The following is a 17542-nucleotide window of genomic DNA, read 5'->3' on the forward strand; positions in this document are numbered from 1 at the left end:
GGCCTATGTTTCTGCCCGGGATCAGCGAGGTGTACGACAGCGGGGAGCTCCCACCCCTGCCAGGCACCGGCCTCCATCCCCTGCCTGGGGTGCCTCTGCCCTGTCACCACGGCGCAGGCAGTGGAAGAGCTGAGGGGACTTATGGACACCGCCATTGCCTTTTTTTTTTTTTAATTATTTTTTCCCCTCTAGCATTCTTTGGGAGCTCTGAAGTGAGGTGGAGAAGGCACCTGGTTTCAAAGCAGCCCCTTGCTGGGGGTGCGGGCTTGCTTTCCAGGCTTCACGGTTTTTAGGCTTTCACAGAACCGCCATCTCGTCCGTACCCGTTCCCGCCGACAGAGCATGGCCTGGACAACAGAGTCGTTCTTCCTCTCCCCGGGGAAATGCCTCCGCGCCCTGCAGGTTCGCTGGCAAAGCAGAGTAAAAGACGAGGAGGAGCTGTGGGGAACGGTGCCCTCAGCTGCACGGCCATGACACCGCCCCGCCCCGGCGCATGCGCGGCAGCGGCACCCCCGGCGAGATGGCGGAGGAGGAGTGAGTGTGGCGGCGCGCCGGCTATCCGCCGCCATCCGCGGGGACTGCGCGGTCGCGGGGCTGGGGGTGGCGGCGGCGGGGGAGTCCCGGGGGGTCGGGGTGCGGTGCTGCGCTGCTGGATGTGACCGGCTTCTCCCGCCCTGCAGGCCGAGGCGGCGGATCCCGCTGGTGCCGGAGAACTTGCTGAAGAAGAGGAAGGCCTACCAGGCCATCAAGGCCACCCAGGCCAAGCAGGCACTCCTCAGCAAGCGGAAGGTAGGGGCTGGCCGGGGGGGGTCCCTGGCCCGGGGGTGCGGCCGGGAGCTGACGGGGCGGAGGAGTTGGCGTTGTCCGGCAGTCTGCGGGTGGCGGCCGGCTGGGAGAGCCTGGCTGTAAGGGGGTGAAGCCTGGGGTGGATCTGCAGTGCTGTTGCAGCCGTCCGTGCTTGTGTTTGGGAGGAGGGAGTCGTAATTCCGTACAATGGTAGAAATGATGTGAGTGATCAGCTTCCTTGGCGAGGGGGGATGCCGGAGCTCTGCGGGTGGGCAGAGGAGGGAGTCAGCTAGTTGCTGAGACTCTGTATTGATACTGTGATGATCCTCTGGGTTATTTCTGAGGGGAACCCTGACTTCATCTTTTCGGTTGTTGAGCATCTTCCCCATGTGTCTCTGCGCCCTATAAAGAGGATAAAACTTTTGGGCTTGTTATACTGAAAGACAAATCTATTGAAGACTGTGAGTTGTTCCTCTTAGATCGGTAATTACCAGGGTCTGCGTGTGTATAGCCACACGTGGTAAGATGTAATGCTGCTGAGTTGTTTACATTACCATGCGATTACACTGTCTAAAACCCGTTCACCTTTGCAATGTAAACCTTCATAGAAATAGTGTGCTTTTCTGAGACTGCGTTTAGAGTTAGCTATCATTAGCTAGATAAACCTGTTAGAGCACAGACAGGTCATCGCGAAGCCTTTTTCTGCATGTAGGGTGTCACATGTTGCTAGTGCAGAGACTGCCTGTGCACAGTGTGTGGCTTCCAGACTGGCAGAGCACAGCAAACCTTTCTATTTCAGATTTTGAGACCTGTTCTGCTGTATCTCAGCTAATGTAGCAGGTGCCTGTCTTGGAATTGGCTTAAAGCTTTCCCAGTTAATCTGTTTCTTTGGAGTTGGCGGGATTATGTGCAGAACCCAGGACGTTTTTGTTAGACACAATAATACACAATAAACACAATGTTTTTCAATATATCAATAGCTTGCTGTATTTTCAACATGGAAGTGGAAGCATAAGCAATAGTGTTAAATAGCCACCTCTTAAGACTTACTAGAAAAGTGACCCTAGTGATGAGATTTTGATTAGGTCTGCCTGCTTTGAAAATTCAAGCCAACTTCATGGGTGATTTACAAGGTGAAATAGAACAGAAGACACATAACATTAGATTCTTTAATTTAAAATGGCCTAATACACTACCGGCTAAATTACCTAAAATGTTATTAGGTAACTGCCATGTGTATTCAGTTCCTATTCATATGAGAAAGTGCTATGATCTAGGTGGATGTACTTGTTCTTGAGGTAAGGATAGGCATTTAAACATCTCTTTAATTTAAAAGAAGCTTTAAATTTTCCCATAGTTCTGAAAAGATTTTTTTTCAAGTAAGCTGGATGTTCTGTGTTTAATTTAGTAATACTTAATAGTTATTTAAACGCTTGGAATTTTTTTGCATGTGTGCTTTTATAGAAAAGGACTTTAAACCTAGTTATTTTCTGTTGGATGGTAATTTTGAGTCACGCTAGGGTATTGCTGTAGCATCTGTTTTACCCAGATACGCATGTTGTTTCTGGCTTTCCCAGGGATTGGCCGAGCTGTGTACACAGTTGTGAAGATCTGTTTGTGGCTGCAAATGCTTCCATTTGATTTCTCCTATGCCTAGAAGTATCCTGGGTCTTGCTCTGTTTTTCCTAATTTAGTTTTTTTCTGCGGAAAAACTGTTTGTTCATTGTTCATAAATGATAGCTAGCTGCTTGTAAATTCGTACGTTGTTCCTCAGTTCTGTCTCCCTTGGGCTTAGATTATCAAATTTATTTTCTTCCTACTGCCTCCAAAACTGAAAGAGCATAGTTCATCAAGTTCTGAATTTCATTTGGCCTTTGAGTGCAAACCTCTAAGGCTGCTGGGAAGGGTGGTAATTTCTGATCTTTTTGTCTTTAGCACCAGAAGGGGAAACAAATCCAGTTTAAACGCCTTGAGACTTTTGTTCGAGATTCATGGCGCAAACACCGAGATGACATCCGGCTGAGGCGCATGGAGCAGAGACCTGGACAGACGGCTGTACCTCAGGAGCACAAACTAGCCTTTGTTGTGCGGATTGTAGAGTAAGAAACTTCTGTTGCTCCTTACCTTTTATTTTTGCTACTATTTGTAGCTGTCATCATTGCTAAGCAAAGGAAGGGTAATCAACCCAGACATGTCTCCTTGCAGGGAATCTGAGACCTTTTGTTGCTGTAATGTGGTTACTAATAGTATTTTTTTTCCTGACTCAGTATTAAGGGAGTGAGTAGGAGAGTAAGAAGAGTGATTGATTTGCTGCGGCTGAGAAAAAATTTCACTGGAACGTTTGTTAAACTGACTCCTTTATCGCTGAAGATGCTGCGGATTGTAGAACCTTACGTGGCGTGGGGGTAAGTACTAGTCCTGTGACTCGATAGTCGTTTGTATGTAAATATCATAGCTTTTTGATTCTCCATCTGGTGTCACAAACCTATAGCTGGCTTTTCCAGTAATGGTCAAAACTTTTAGATATAAAGTTGACAAAGGTGTGATCGTCCCTTTTCTCGTTGTTTTAAACGTAACTTGGTTACTTTCCCACCTCTATACAAAGAAGTTGGATGGGACTTCCTGCTGTATCGTGTCTCTGTTACAGAATCTGATTCTTGTTTTTCCGCAGACACCCTAACCTGAAATCTGTACGAGAGCTCATCCTGAAACGGGGCCAAGCGAAGATTGAGAAAAAGAGGATGCCTCTGACAGACAATATGCTGATAGAGAAACATTTAGGTGAGGAAGAGGATGAGAAAATGAAGTGAATCAAGGGAAGAGGCGGATGCTGAGAGTTTGCAATCTGACCTAAGAGGGAGGGAGAAAAATCTTGCAAGACTTGTATATGGAGGACTGACAGTGCTGGAGTAGTATGAAGTAGTATGAAGAAAGATAATACAGTTGGGCATCTTGTTTGTGGGGGGCTTTTTGTTGTTTTTGTTGTTTTTGTTGTTTTGTTGGGATTTTCTTACCTTTTTTTTTTTCTGCAGGAGACTGTGGTATTATTTGCCTGGAAGACCTTATTCATGAAATCTACTCGGCTGGGAAGTATTTCAAAAAAGTCACAAACTTTCTATGGCCATTCCATCTGTCAGTGGCTCGCTATGCTTCACGTAACAAAGTGGGTTTCCTCAAGGAAATGGGTAAGCCTGGCTGCAGAGGTGAAGCAATCAACCAGCTTATACGTCAGCTGAACTAGTCAGGTGAGGAATGCCTGTTGTGTAATTTCTAAATCTTATCCTTTATCTGGTGTCCTAAGAATAACTACACTGCCATTGGAGATGAGGAGGGCTCCTTTGTTTTTGATTCTTTGCTCTACAGAAGTGACCCTCAAGGTAGGGGAAGCTGATGAAGAGTGTGGGTGCCGTTAGGTATCAGCAAATCCTATTGGACACCTCCATAAAGGCTTGACTTCTGGGAGATTGCATTAATGTGACTGGGTTTTTTTCTTTCTTTCCTGTTCTGCAGGGTCTTTGTGAAAACTTCAGGATTTGTAACCTGTTCTTTTTCACATGTAGTTTTCATGGACATTATTACTATGCAGTGATATACTGTATCTCTTGACTGTTGGTGCCTCTGTAGAAAAAGTATACAGACGATGATGGGGATGGACTTTGGGATGGTCCCTATTAAAGAAGATAAATTGTATTTGGCGCAAGAAAGAAGTGACTTGAACTTCCTGGAGCAATCTGACTTCTGCATCTCTGTAAAATAAGGTTTTTTTAATACCTGTTACTGCTGGCTCTGTACCAGTCACCTCCTGATCTCATCTTTGGTATAAAGGAGTGGTTGTCAGTTCCTGATTTAAATTTCTGTTACAGTTGACTTGCACTCACTGTTCTGATCCAGTCCTCCCGAGGGAAGTACACCTCCTTCTGGGTGTAAAGGGGCAGTGCAGTCACCTGTTTAAGAATATTGCTGACAGGCAGAAGAAGACACTAGGTATTCCTCTGTTACTGCAGTGCAAGCCCTAGAAGTGAGTAATGTAACATTTTTTCATGTACCTAGATTGTATTTATTTTAAAAGCCATGATTTTATGCTATTGATTTACAAAAGGCTGTCTTTTCAATTCTGCTAGATTGGGACTGTTAGAACTATTTCCTGGTAGGAAAGCCCAGAAACTTTGATTACATATCCTCTACCCCTGTACTACAATGTTTTTTAAATAAACTTTTGAAATTACACTGTTACAATAGGAAGAGTTGTATATAACTCTAGAAGAGTGGGAGAAGCTAAATACTCTGGCTGATGTGAATTTGATGAAGGAAATGAACAAATCCAGGGAAGAGCCTGAAAGTTCTATTACCACTTTCTTAGAATTTTAAATCCCTAATTTGCATGAAGAATGCCATTTAACAAATATGGAAGGCACTGTGCTTAATCATTAGGTCACCGTAACTATTTATACTGTTATTTGAAGACTTACATGGGGGCAAACTACTAATCTATGAATGGGTTTCATATTGACTCCAACACACTTGTTTTGAGACTCAGAGGAAACAGTTAAAGTAATAATAAATAGGATGCCTTATGGTATTAATATGGCAGTTATAAACTAAGATATAGCATTCATTAAACCATCTAAATACAAAGTAGTACAGACTCTGAATTAGAGAACATGATATAATTTCAAGCTTTATTCTGTAAAACAAGAATACAAACATAGAAAATGCTTGACAGGCACTAGAGACGTACATTGACTTAGAACAACACCATCCCCAGAACTTGAGTCCAGCAGTCATTAATATACAAGGCTTTATATATTTATCAGGAAAATCTTAAACAGCTGCTTTCATTGTAAAGAGGTACAAGTAACTTCAGAGTTGTTCTGTTGATTCATTTTAGGATTGTTTCTGGTAATAAAACAACCCAGGCTTTTAACATGAAGAACTGGCATGTCGGGAGTGAGATTTTTTTTTTTAGTGCCAGAGAGAACTTAAGCCTGCTAATAGAATGTAGTTTATAATAACCTTAAAATGCTGAATTACAGGATCGGAACACAATTCTAGTAATTAATCCTAGATTTGGCAGTTTTTCTAGTGAATGCGGTAGTTTAACACACCATTAGTTTAGCTCATACAGTTAAGTAAGAATTTAACTATCATTATGAACACCTTATTTAGACCTCTTTAAAAACGCTAGCTTAGTCTAGTGTTGCACCACATTATCATAGACAAACACATTGCCTTTTTTCTGTATCATACTTCAGAAAGAGCAACAGTAATGATGTGTTCATGAGTTAGCTGCACTATGAACAGAAACTATACAAGATGACAGGATATATACAAAACTCCCATGCCTCAGGGAAAGGAATCCTTTTTGTAAGCCACCATACTATTTACTTTGTGGATTGTAGTAGTGAAGGAACGAAGACGAACCTCTTCTGAATTGGCTATGAATTGTGGTCCTGACTCTTCCCACTTTTCTGGCACTGCCAAATCTTTATCTGTGTATATCAGCAAGTCAAAGGCACCTGTAAGCAAATGTGAACAAGTTAACAGTAATGCCTGCATAAGAAGATGGCATGTTTGAAGTTAAAGTGCATCTTCAAGAATTTGAGACGTGTACCAAGGTTCTCAGAAATTACACTGATACTAGTTACGTGAAAAGAAATAGTTGAAACATGAAAAACAAGTCCTGGTTATATTCATGTATAGCCATTTTAGTTTGCTCAAGTATGATGTGAATTTTTTTTTTTTAAACGTTAAAATGCTGTGGAGCTGAGCTCTATGTAACACTGCTAACTCAGTCGTTATTTATACAAGCCTGTCCACAGCTACAGTCACAAAATAATTTATTATTTATGAAAACTTACATTCCTCAGAGTACATCTACTGGTTTCATTAAGTTAGTTAGGCCACCCTGAGTTCTGTCCTTTTGACAAGAAAAGCTTTTAAGTATTTTGGGGAGAAAGTACCACTAGTCCCTTTAAATGAAGTTGCTCCAAGTTCTTTAATGAGAGACAGCACACAGTATTTACATTTGCAATTATTTTCACTTCTTGTGTAAGAAACACTATAGGATAATTCTTAGAAATATTTAATCCAACATACTGTTTTCCATACTGTACACCATTGCAAGAGACATGATCTCAGTCTAACAAAATGCTGTCTCAGAAGTGTGATGGAATATGACATAAAATTATTAAAAAGCCCTAGAAAATTAGCAGAAAATATTTTCTAAAGTGGAAAAGTTGTTGAGGTTTTTAAAAATAAAAGTTTGATTTCTGTAGTGAAGTTAGGAATACTCACAGGCAGTTTCCAACAGTGGCAGAAAAGTTACTGTGGCAGTTATTTGTCTGATAACAGATCGAATTTCATCCTGAATAGCTTTCTGAGACTTTTCTCGTGGTGCACTGGAAAGATAGGAAAACTCTGTTAAGCAAAAAAGCTTCTACTATACTGACAGTTTTCTCTAAATACAGTTCTCCCTATTAAGGTCTGTTTGCTATATGATTTTTATAGCAGTGACACTCATTTAAGCCCTAGGTAGAGAGGCTTAGAAAAGTTAAGTGACAGTCATTCTCCCTTTATTGTTGTTTGTGAAGTTTAGATTTATTCTCAGTCTGGAATGGATGAGAACATTTTGGCGTAAGAGGAAAGTGGTAGGTTTTTAGGGCACGTACCTGATAGAGGATTTTATATACTTTGTTGATGATTAAAAATCAAGTTTTGATCTGATGCTTAAAAAAACCCCAAACCCAAAAGCCACAACAAAACCACACCTGAGGATTATGTGTGCTTCAATCATATAACGACTGGGTTACAGACAAATGGAACAGCAGTAAGAAAGGTAGTAGGTTTGGGAAAGTTTGAAGGAACATCTTCCATGCTCATACTGAGAAAAGGCTATCTCAGCTGCTCTGAGGAACCAGAATAGTGCTGATGCACATGGCGCTTACCTTGTGCCTGCACTGCTACCAGGTATAGGGAAGAGCAGGCGGAAAAGAACAGTTACTCACCTCTCATCCTTTGCAGTTTTGTCACACTCTATGTCAAACTGCCACCGCTCCAGAACCTCATTGTTTTCGATACTTGAGATGACCACCACCAGGCGCTGCACAATGCACTTGTACAGCCACTCTGAAAGAAGCCACAGCTGTTACTTGCAGTGCGGGAGAGGTAGGAAACATCAGCAGAGACACAACGAGGAGGGCGCAGCAGGCTCCTGCCAGCGGCACTAGCTTGGCAGTTTGAAGAGGCCCCCTCAGCTGCCCAGCCCAGCCCCCCCGCACCTTTCATCTGCTCCACCACGTTGTTGAGGTAGTTCTTCAGCTCGGGGTCGGTGGTGACGAGGAGGGTGAGCCCGTACTTCTGGACGCGGGTGAAGGTCTCGGGGGGGTAGATGCCCCGCTGGTAGAGGATGCTGTTGATCCCATAGGCTGCAACACGCGGATGCGGGGGGGAAATGTGTGCGTGAGGCGGCCGGTCCCCGCGCCGGCGGCCATGTCGCCCCGCAGGAGGCCTACCAGCCGCCTGCCCCCTCGCCCGTCCTCCCTCCCACCCCGGTCCCCGAGCCCCCCTCCGCAGCCCCTTACAGAAAAACTCGGCGACGATCTCGGCGCTGCCCCGCAGGGTGATGCCCTGCTGGTCCCGGCCGAGCTGCTTGGCCATGGGGGCTGCGCGGCCGCCGCTTCCCCGCCGCCCGGTTCAAATCGAGCCCCGCCCCGCCGCAACGCCCCTTCCCGGCTCGTCAGCCCGCCGCCGCGCACGCGCGTGCGCTAGCCAGGCCGCGCCTCCCCCTCTCCGCGTGCGCGGACCGTTGGGGAGCTGCCGGTCTTGGTGCGCATGCGTGGGGCTGTGAGCGGGAGGGGCGCGAGGCGATGCGGCGGCTCTGGCACCTGAGGGCGTGGGGGGGTACCGCACCGCACCGCACCCCGCCGGCCCCAGCGTGTCTTCTTGTGGGGGCTGCCCTGCTGCCATCGGTGGAAAGGGCTGTTGGGTGCAGTTCCGGCAGCTACCTGTGAGAAAGAAAAGGTCTTTCCGCGCTAAACTTCCCACCAGCTCTAGGCGCTGTTGCGCGGGGCCGAGCCGTCGCCTGTGGCGGGGCTGAGGGAAGCACAGGCTCGCCATGGAAGTGCTGTGGGAAATTCGGTTTCAGACTTTGTTTAGATGCGCTCGTCCGTATGAAGGCGCTTTTGAACTCAGAAATGATACTTTCCAGGTACGAATGAAATGAAGCATGTACCTCGTTTATGGGTGTTTTTTGGTAGCATTCACTATAAATCACTTAGTAGCTATCTAAAATAAAACCGGTCTGTTCTGCAAGCACTGAAAAGGCAGGCAGGGAGAACCTGGGAGAGTGGGACACTTTCTCCTTAAATCTGTAGGATAGCGGGTAACATAAAAAGAAAGGGTTAAGAGGCATTTAGAAAGGCAGGGAACCCACGAGCTCACTGCTCTGGACATACCCACCCCTGCTGTCAGGCTGCCACAGTGAAGGGCAATTGCTAGTTGGTCAAAACACTTCAATCTCGTTATTACAGGGACACCAAGGAAGACGCTGCAACTAGAGGTGACTATCAAATGGAGGAAACCCTGGCAGAGGTTAACAGGTAAGAGAGACCAAGTGAAACAGCAAGCAAATGTTAAGTGTTGAAATATTTATATAGTATCATGAAGAGGAGAAGCCATAGTCTGCTGGGATAGTAACCAGTTTGCCGGCTAGTCAGCTGATAAAATCAGTCAACAGACAAGTAAGTGAAAAGTGAATGGATTTGTTGGGCGTGGAAGAGCGGCAAATTAAATCCTTCCTGGAATATGATTTTTCTGAAATGTCTGGAATCAATAGACATTATCACCTAAGACATACCTGTATTAGGTGCCCATATTGACCTTGGAAGAGACTGATCAGAACAGCCTTAAAATGAAGTGACGTTCAAAACAGGAGTATTTTAAACCTAGGATAAAAACTGTATGGTCATTACACAGCCAACTGCTGAAAGAGTGAATTGATGGTGTGATTGCTTATTTTCTCATAATAAAATACTTTTTCTCAAAAGCGAAGACTTTCTGTTGTTTCCAGTTTTTGCTCTAAGAGGAAGTATAGTTTGCTTCAGGGTTCAGACTGCTGTGATTAAAACAAATACTATAGTCCTGAAATCATGTGCTGAAGTTCTGAAAGGGTCTGAATAATTTAGTTATTAACATAGAGAACTTTATTCTGGGTCTTGATCACTAGTGATTGTGTTATACATTAGTCTTCTGAATAAAATATTTTCTGAGCAGGAGTGGTGTATTTCAAAGCCTATGGTAATGGAAGCATTTTTCATACAAAGCCCAGCTTTTAGAAGCTAGATAGCTGTGAATATCAGCTGTTTTGCTTCAAACCTTAATGGACTATCATGTTTTTATTCATCTATCCCAAAATGCTCTCAACCTTCTTTTTTTTCCCACTTGGCTTTTCATCCATTTTGCTTCCTCTGAGGTTTTTGGAGAGCTGCTCATTTTTGTGATAAATTTAAGAGCTTGAAAGCCCTGTTGCATGAGGCCAGGCAAGAGTAGTGGAGCTTATGATTAATATTTAGACATTTCTCCTCCAGCTGTTTTACTGTTAAAACCAAATGGAAGAAAAAAATCCAAATGCTTCTTGGTTTACCAAATTAATTTCACTGTATTTTAGTGTAGATGGCTTGAAGATCTGTTGTTGATATGACCGGGCAGACATGCTTATCATCAACAGACTTAATTGCTGCTTCTTTATTTCTCCCAAGATTCATCTGGAAGGTACTGAGAGGTGGTGGTGATCCCCAGTACCTCTGTTAAAATTCTAAGCTTCCTTCAGTGAACCTGGCACACGGTATTTCACAGAGTTTTGGATCACTTCTCTATCCCCAGTTCTGTATTGCAGTTAACACTGGTTGCTGCGCTGATGTGCCCGCCCCCACCCCCCCCAAAAAAAAAAAAAAAGAACAACAACCCAACCAAAAACTTCTTTGCATTTTGGAATTTTAATTTTTCTCTCTTTTTAGGGAAATAAATTTCCCTTCTACAATGTGTCACTACTTTTCTTTACATTTCTTATCTATCCTGTAACATAATCTAATGGTAAGAGCTGCATATTTTCAATACTTCTGAGTTTCTTTTGTGGTACAAAGCTCCTAATATTTCCCTTTGTCTTTTAACACATTATTTTTCCCTAGCCAATTCATTAGTTTGAAAAGTTTGGTCTTTTAAGCCCATGAAGTAGTATCTTTCTTTTTCTTAACCTTTGTATTTCTTCTGCTGGAATGTTCTTCATCTTCACCTCTCTTTTTCTTCTCATGTTATCAAAATGTTCCCCTCCTTCCCCCCACCAATAATTCACTTACATGAAGGTTTAGTTATTTGACCTTGTGTGTTTGCTGCTTTTCCCTTCACATTCTCCAATTATTTCATCTTTGTTTCTCTGTTACATGTCCTAAGCGCCACAACACTTGTCTTCATTTTCTTCACTTCGTTTAGGTCAGTGTCACTCAGCTTCTCTGCCAGGTCAATCCAATATCCCCCAACCAAGGCACCCAGGGAATGTGTGCTTATCTGTCACGTAACTAATCTGCAATCACCACTTGACCATAGCCCAGTCAAGTGTGATGGAGACATATGTACATAAGTCCTTTTTTCATGTTATTGAACAGGCATGCTTCATGTGATGATGATGCCTATAGTTTGTGTTTAGGGCACGTCCAGCTACACGACAGGAGGAAGGCTGCAGGGCTCTTGCAAGGGAGAACAGCAGGGAGACTGCCGTGGGTTAGTGAATGATTTGTGTGGCTGACAGCCTGCTTCCTGACCAACTCTGAGGGACTCTAAGGAACGAAGATGACAGGCTGAGTTATATGTTCTGGCGCACCATGAGCTGGCTATCCTTGCTTTAATTATCTCATGCTAAAACCTTAATTTTCATAAGGAATGTGGAATCCCAGTTGTATTTAATTAAGGTCTCTTACGATTCTTTAGTCATTGCTCTGTTTCTCAATTACAGCTCGATGTTATGACAGAATTTTTTTATTCTTTTTGTGGAAGGAAATGTCCCCTATTTAGCTTGGCTTTTCTGTAACATTTAATGATTGCTTCCCCATGGCAATTGTCAATGAACCTGGGACAATCCAAATCACTGGTATGTCTTTACTTTTTTTAAGGCAACCCAGGTCACATTCCCATAGTCATTCAGCAGACTAGAAGACATAATCCACTTGTAGAGCTCATTCCCAGTTTTTTTTTTTTTTTTTTCTTTTTTACCCTCAGGATGATGTGGACAGGTTTCTCCTTCCAGCATAGCAAAATAGTCTATAAAATGAAAGTTCTGTTTGCTACAAAAGCCTTCATATCACATTAACAAACTGTCATATTAAGCCTCAGTAAAACCAGTTTTTCCTGTGCAGAGAAAGGAAGTCTTACCCTGGCCAACAGAGGCATAGTGCTTCGCCTTTTCTGGTAGATCTCAAGCTCTTTTGAGTCATTTCTTCCCACACTTTAGGAGGAGATTCTGTACTTACGAGCCCATAGAAATAGCTGGCCCTTTTGCCCTCTTCCATCCTATTTTCTGTGCATCACTTTGATTCTCCTTAGGATTTTAGAATGCTGCCCATCCTGTAGTTGCCAGCACTCAAAATTCATGGCAGATGTTGAGCTCATTCTTATTCTGAAGGTTAGACTTTCTGCTCCCCTCCCTTCCTCTGCCCAGCTTGTGGTATTTGTAGGTCCCATGCTGGGTGAGGCAGTTCTCAGCTGAGCTTCCATGAGTTTTGGTGAAACTGTTACTTTTTTTAATCAGGTGTTTATTTTCTGTGCTGTAGGAGGGTGTGACATCTGTGTGGTTCCCAGGAAAAGCTTTTCCTGGACATAGGGGAGGCCACCAGCACAGCCAAGTAACCATCACTGTTCCTTTATGTAAGAGTTATTTTTAAATCTTCAAAATCTTTAAATCACTTTGCTATCTTTAAATCACTTTGCTATTTGTGAGCTGCTTTACTGCCTTCCATTGTGTCTTCATGACTCTCATCCAGGACTCCTTTGGTGATTTATTATTATCTGGAATTAACTCTAGAATTAATGTAAAATACTGCACTTTTTGACAGGCATTTTATTACCAAGCTCATTTTGTTTTCTTTTTTGTTGGTGGTGTTGGTCAAGTTTGTTTTCAATAGTCTTTGTAGCATTAAAGTTTGCAGGGTAAGTGCAGGTACCTTGTGTCAGCTGTCAAAATATGATAACATTTCTTTTCAAGTTGGCTAATGTTATGTTTTAAAACATAGACCATGAGATATTATTATAAATAGCAATTCTTTCACCAACAGCAGTAGAAGAGTGGTGCAACTGGGAAAGATTGTCTTGAATTTTAAGTATTAATTAAAAGAAATTGATTTTAAAATGAGTCAATACGGACTAATAAGCTGCACTATAACTTCTAATATAATGAGTAGACTTCTCAAAGGGACTTCCTCATTTTGATTTTGAACCCGTGTAGAATTTTTTAAAATTACTTTTCAATTTAAATGTTATCAGTGGTACTGAATGTATTTTGAAATTAGACTTACTCAGGTGACTAATTATTTCTTCCAGAAAATGAAAGAGATTTGATGTTTCCATATTTAAGTCAATGTAAGAACACCATTTAGCTTGAAAGTAGCTACATCCAGATACTGGCCGCCTTGTACAGTGAAATAACTTTGTGGATTATGAGAGTTTTGAAACCTACTTCTGAGTTACTTCTGTGGAACAACATTGAATTCTCTCTTTCTCTCTCTCTTTTCTTCCCCGCCCCCCCGCGAAGATCGGACATTTTTCTAAAGGATATATAGGAAAAAAATTAGTAAATTTGTGATGGTTTTACCTCTAAACTACCGGGAGGTGGCAGCAGGCACATATATTATCTCCGCCCTTTCAGTTTAGTCTTGAACTACAGTGAGTTCATTTTACTGTTACGTACTTTACTTTAGACAAGTTTTAGATGCGTTTCCTTTTCTAGTTTTTAAAACATTGTTCCAGAATGAAGGAAATACTTAATGCCCAGTTTTCATGTGTACCTTTGGTTGGTGTTGCACTAAAGACAATGTAACTGATGAACAATTATTTTTAAAAGTTTTAAGAGAAGACAGGAATCCTGTTTCAGAATCGGAAAGGGCAGAACTCGAATGAGCTTTCCCTGCCTTGAAAAATCCATAGTGCTTGATGATGTCATGTTACAGTGGTTACAGTGGTAACAGGTAATGTGAAATCCACTGAGTTCAGCTTTTTACAACTTAATCCCCTTTACTACTTAATCCCCAACCTGAAGGTTGATAATTTGAAAGATGAATGTTAATCCAGTTCATGTTAGCTCCTGTCACATCGAAGTTTTCATATTAATAAATTAATGGAAAACTAAGGCGTTCTCAGGTAGTTTACACTTACTAAGGCAGTATAATGCAGTTTAGCTTTAAATTCAAAACAGGTCTTCAAAGAACACCAGAACAGATTTATCAGTGGAGACTTAGACTGATAATGGGTCATTGGATACTGAGGAGCAAAAGGGTCCAGAAGATTGGTAACATAGTAAATATACCTTGATAGTACCATAAGGACTTTTGATAGGATCCTGTTGTATGATTACAACATGTTAGATGACAATTGTTATTTTGTGATTGCTTTCTAATCACGTCACTTCTGATGTATGACCAGGATGGACTTGTTCAATTCATTGTGTTGCAAGGCATCCCATACAGCTTACATAATGCCTAAGAATTATGATGACTGAAGAGGTAAATATATTGTGAAAAGCATATTATTAGCATTAGAAATATTAGAAGAAACAATATGAATAATTCCTTAATTTTCTCTTGAAAATTAGTTTTTATGCATTTTTTTTTTTACAGTTAGATCCCCAGGCCAGTTAGGTGCCCTGTTGTCATAATAATAACCATCACTGAAAATAGGCATGCAAAATATTCAAATTCTTTCTCATAAGTATTGGACAGCTTAAGAAAACAGTAAAGGATTACTTTTGAAATAAGGTATCTATTCCCATATGGAAGGAGGAATTATTTAAGGAACGTAATTTATTTCAAGAAAAACATGATTTTTCACTTGTTTTGAGAAATTTATGCATACCTTTCTTTAAAAAAATGAAAGAGCAAATGGCCATCAATGTGTCATGACAGTAAGCTGAGCTAAATAATTTTACGAGGCACCCAGGCCACATGTGCTGGGACTATACCCTGAGCCGTTCCTCTCCACCTCACTACCTGCACCTCTCACTGCACATTGCTACCTTGGGAAGTCTAATCCTATAGCATGGAGACAAATGCCTGACTTCTAAACTTTCTGTGATGTCTTCCTCAGAACTTGTCTGCTGTGCTGTTTAATAGCAGAAGAAACATGAGCAGTCTAGGAGTGACATGGATTGTTAAAAACAGCTTTATCTGAAAATCATGGCAATATTTATTTACTAACATTGATAGCTTAAAAGCAATTAAGATGTCTTTGCACAAGAACATCATTGAGCTAGGTATGGGAAGTATCAGGTACAAAACAAAGCTTATACAATTCTGCTTTAAGTGTAAAGAATCTCCTCTCTCTCAATTCATCACACGGATCACATGGAAGGTGAAATGTCCTACTTCTTAATTATTTTTTAATTACACTCATCAAGTAATAAATAAATACTTAAGTGTTTCTTAGAGTTTAGTCGTTGATTCATTTTCAGCCTGGCAGCCACTTGAGAAACCAGGGAAGACTAGTTTGGATTCTATTTGCCCTTAAAAAAAAAATCACTTAAGGGTGGACAGTGGGACGATTTGCAAAGTGGCTAGGAAAACAAGTGAAGAAAGGATTTGCTAGTACAATTTGCATAAAATCACTTTATTTTCTAAGCCATTAATGAGTCCAGAAGGACATGCTATTCACTGCTTGTTGTGTTAGTCAGCACTGGCAAAATTTTTGGGAGAAAAACTAGAGAAGAGTGGACCAATATTTGAAAGTTCATGCTAGTTATCTGTGTCTCCTGCACCATGGATGGCCTCATCCAAACCTCATGATATGACGTTGCCAGGAGTGTAAAAATGGAAACCAGATGGCTTGGTAATGTGAGTAGCAGTTTGATGCTAATTGTTCCTTACAGTCTGCCTTCCTTGAAATCTGATTTGAGTGAAAATACGGCATTACTGCTCAAAGTAAGCTATTCCTTGGTTGTAATCTGACAGTTAGTGGACAGGTAGGCCGAGAGTAGATACTTACTCTAAGGTTCAGGTCACTCTTGCTACTGAGGAAAATTCACTGAGCTCAAGCAAAGTTGTACTTCGTTTGTGTTAGCTGAATGATTTGCCACATCTTTGATCTGGTAAGTTTCTTTAAGCCTATAGAGATGTTAATGAAGAAGTCCATGGATGTGGACTTACATGTAATGAAGCAGCAATCTAAGCAATGATCAAACATTTGTCAGAGAGAGCAAAAAATATAATAAATATAAATAAATATTTTTTTATTAAATGCAGTGTTACTGCAGTTTTTGCAGAAACGCAATATAATCTGTTCAAAGGTTATGCAGATCTTCTGCTTGATGAGAAGAAATCACTGGGTAATAACTGATTACCCAGTTACATCAAGGAGTGGCATCATTGCTTTGCTGTGCTCTTTGCTTGAGCTACATATTGGCCCAGGCTTTCCTTTTTTGTTACAAGCTCTCTGCAAGGATCGTGCAGCGTGACTGTACGACGTTTTGCAAAGGGATGCTGCCCCTTGTGGCTACTGCAGTTGGGAGTCAGCACTCTGTTTCATTTCCATCCTTGCTTGCCACGGACTTTATATGAACTTGGGCTAATCAGTTTAGATCTAAGTTTCCAACAAAAGATTTACAAGTCCTGCCATCCTTTTATTTTAAAAAACAGAGAGCTTCTACTTTTTTTTTTTTTTGTAGAGATGTGACAGCGATGATGCCCATTCTCACTTATTTAATACTATGATATGAGAATAGTCATCTAGTGTTGAAAGATTGAGGTTCAATAACTTTTGCATCCAGAAGATATCCAAACCCTCATCTCCCTTCCTCAGAGAAGTGTTCTTGTCATCAAGCTTTAGGCTAGTTTGGCTGGGCAACATTCTTTATCCCATCTGTTGAAATTGTGCCACAGAATGAAAGGGAATTGAAAATCCATTTGAAGACAGAAGGGAAAAGGAAGAGATTGAGCTTTAATGGTCAGACCTGGAAAAGAGAGTCCAGAACCGCAGTCCAGCTGCCAAGTTATTTTGTGTTTCACATACTTTATTTTCCATATAATTTCACTTTGCATAAGCTTTTCGGTATCGGTAAAATCTAAACTTGCTGAGGTCTCCTGCTCTGAATTAAACTCATGACAGAAAATATCTTCTAATATTTCTTTTTAATGACTGATGCATTTGTTTATGTGACATTTTCATTGTAAACAGCATTAAAAAACCACAAAACAATATTAGCGGGAAATGATAATAAAGACATGTTGCCCTAATGATCATAGTAAACTTTAGGGGTACATGCCTCCTGTTGTTACTACCTAAATAATGTCCTAAAATGCTGCAGGATGATTCACCATATCTGCTTGCTGCCTGTGCTAATTTGCTAGGTAAAACGCCCTGCATCTTTTTGTGTTCTCTTCAACGTGCCCGAAGTTGCATGTAGCTCTTTCCACTCAACAGCATGATCAGATTGCTGAACTCTGTCTGCCAAAAGCTTTATCTCACTGTGAATGGCTGTCTCCAGTTACTGCCACACACACGTTTT

At 41.6% G+C, this 17542-nt stretch overlaps 2 protein-coding genes across 2 annotated transcripts; one reads left to right on the plus strand and one right to left on the minus strand.

Annotated features, from left to right (window-relative positions):
- Positions 1-480: 480 nt before the first annotated feature.
- On the plus strand, positions 481-6122 carry RPL7L1 (ribosomal protein L7 like 1; the record flags this gene model as incomplete). The annotated part of the gene is given in 8 exon segments (XM_059826725.1): positions 481-507; positions 509-534; positions 681-789; positions 2722-2885; positions 3054-3191; positions 3458-3567; positions 3819-4031; positions 4297-6122. Coding segments are annotated over 7 exon segments (783 nt in total), but the record flags the coding sequence as incomplete, so codon positions are not given.
- Positions 6123-6129: 7 nt separating this feature from the next.
- Positions 6130-8446, minus strand: MAD2L1 (mitotic arrest deficient 2 like 1). The gene is made up of 5 exons (XM_059826795.1): positions 8367-8446; positions 8064-8210; positions 7791-7911; positions 7081-7184; positions 6130-6302 (listed from the first exon to the last, which is right to left on the minus strand). Exons 1-5 carry the CDS (start codon positions 8440-8442, stop codon positions 6130-6132), a joined length of 621 nt encoding a protein of 206 aa, XP_059682778.1. The 5' UTR covers positions 8443-8446.
- Between the last annotated feature and the right edge of the window lie 9096 nt (positions 8447-17542).

This window comes from Gavia stellata, chromosome 19 (assembly GCF_030936135.1).
Source record: "Gavia stellata isolate bGavSte3 chromosome 19, bGavSte3.hap2, whole genome shotgun sequence".
NCBI classification, from domain to species: domain Eukaryota; kingdom Metazoa; phylum Chordata; class Aves; order Gaviiformes; family Gaviidae; genus Gavia; species Gavia stellata.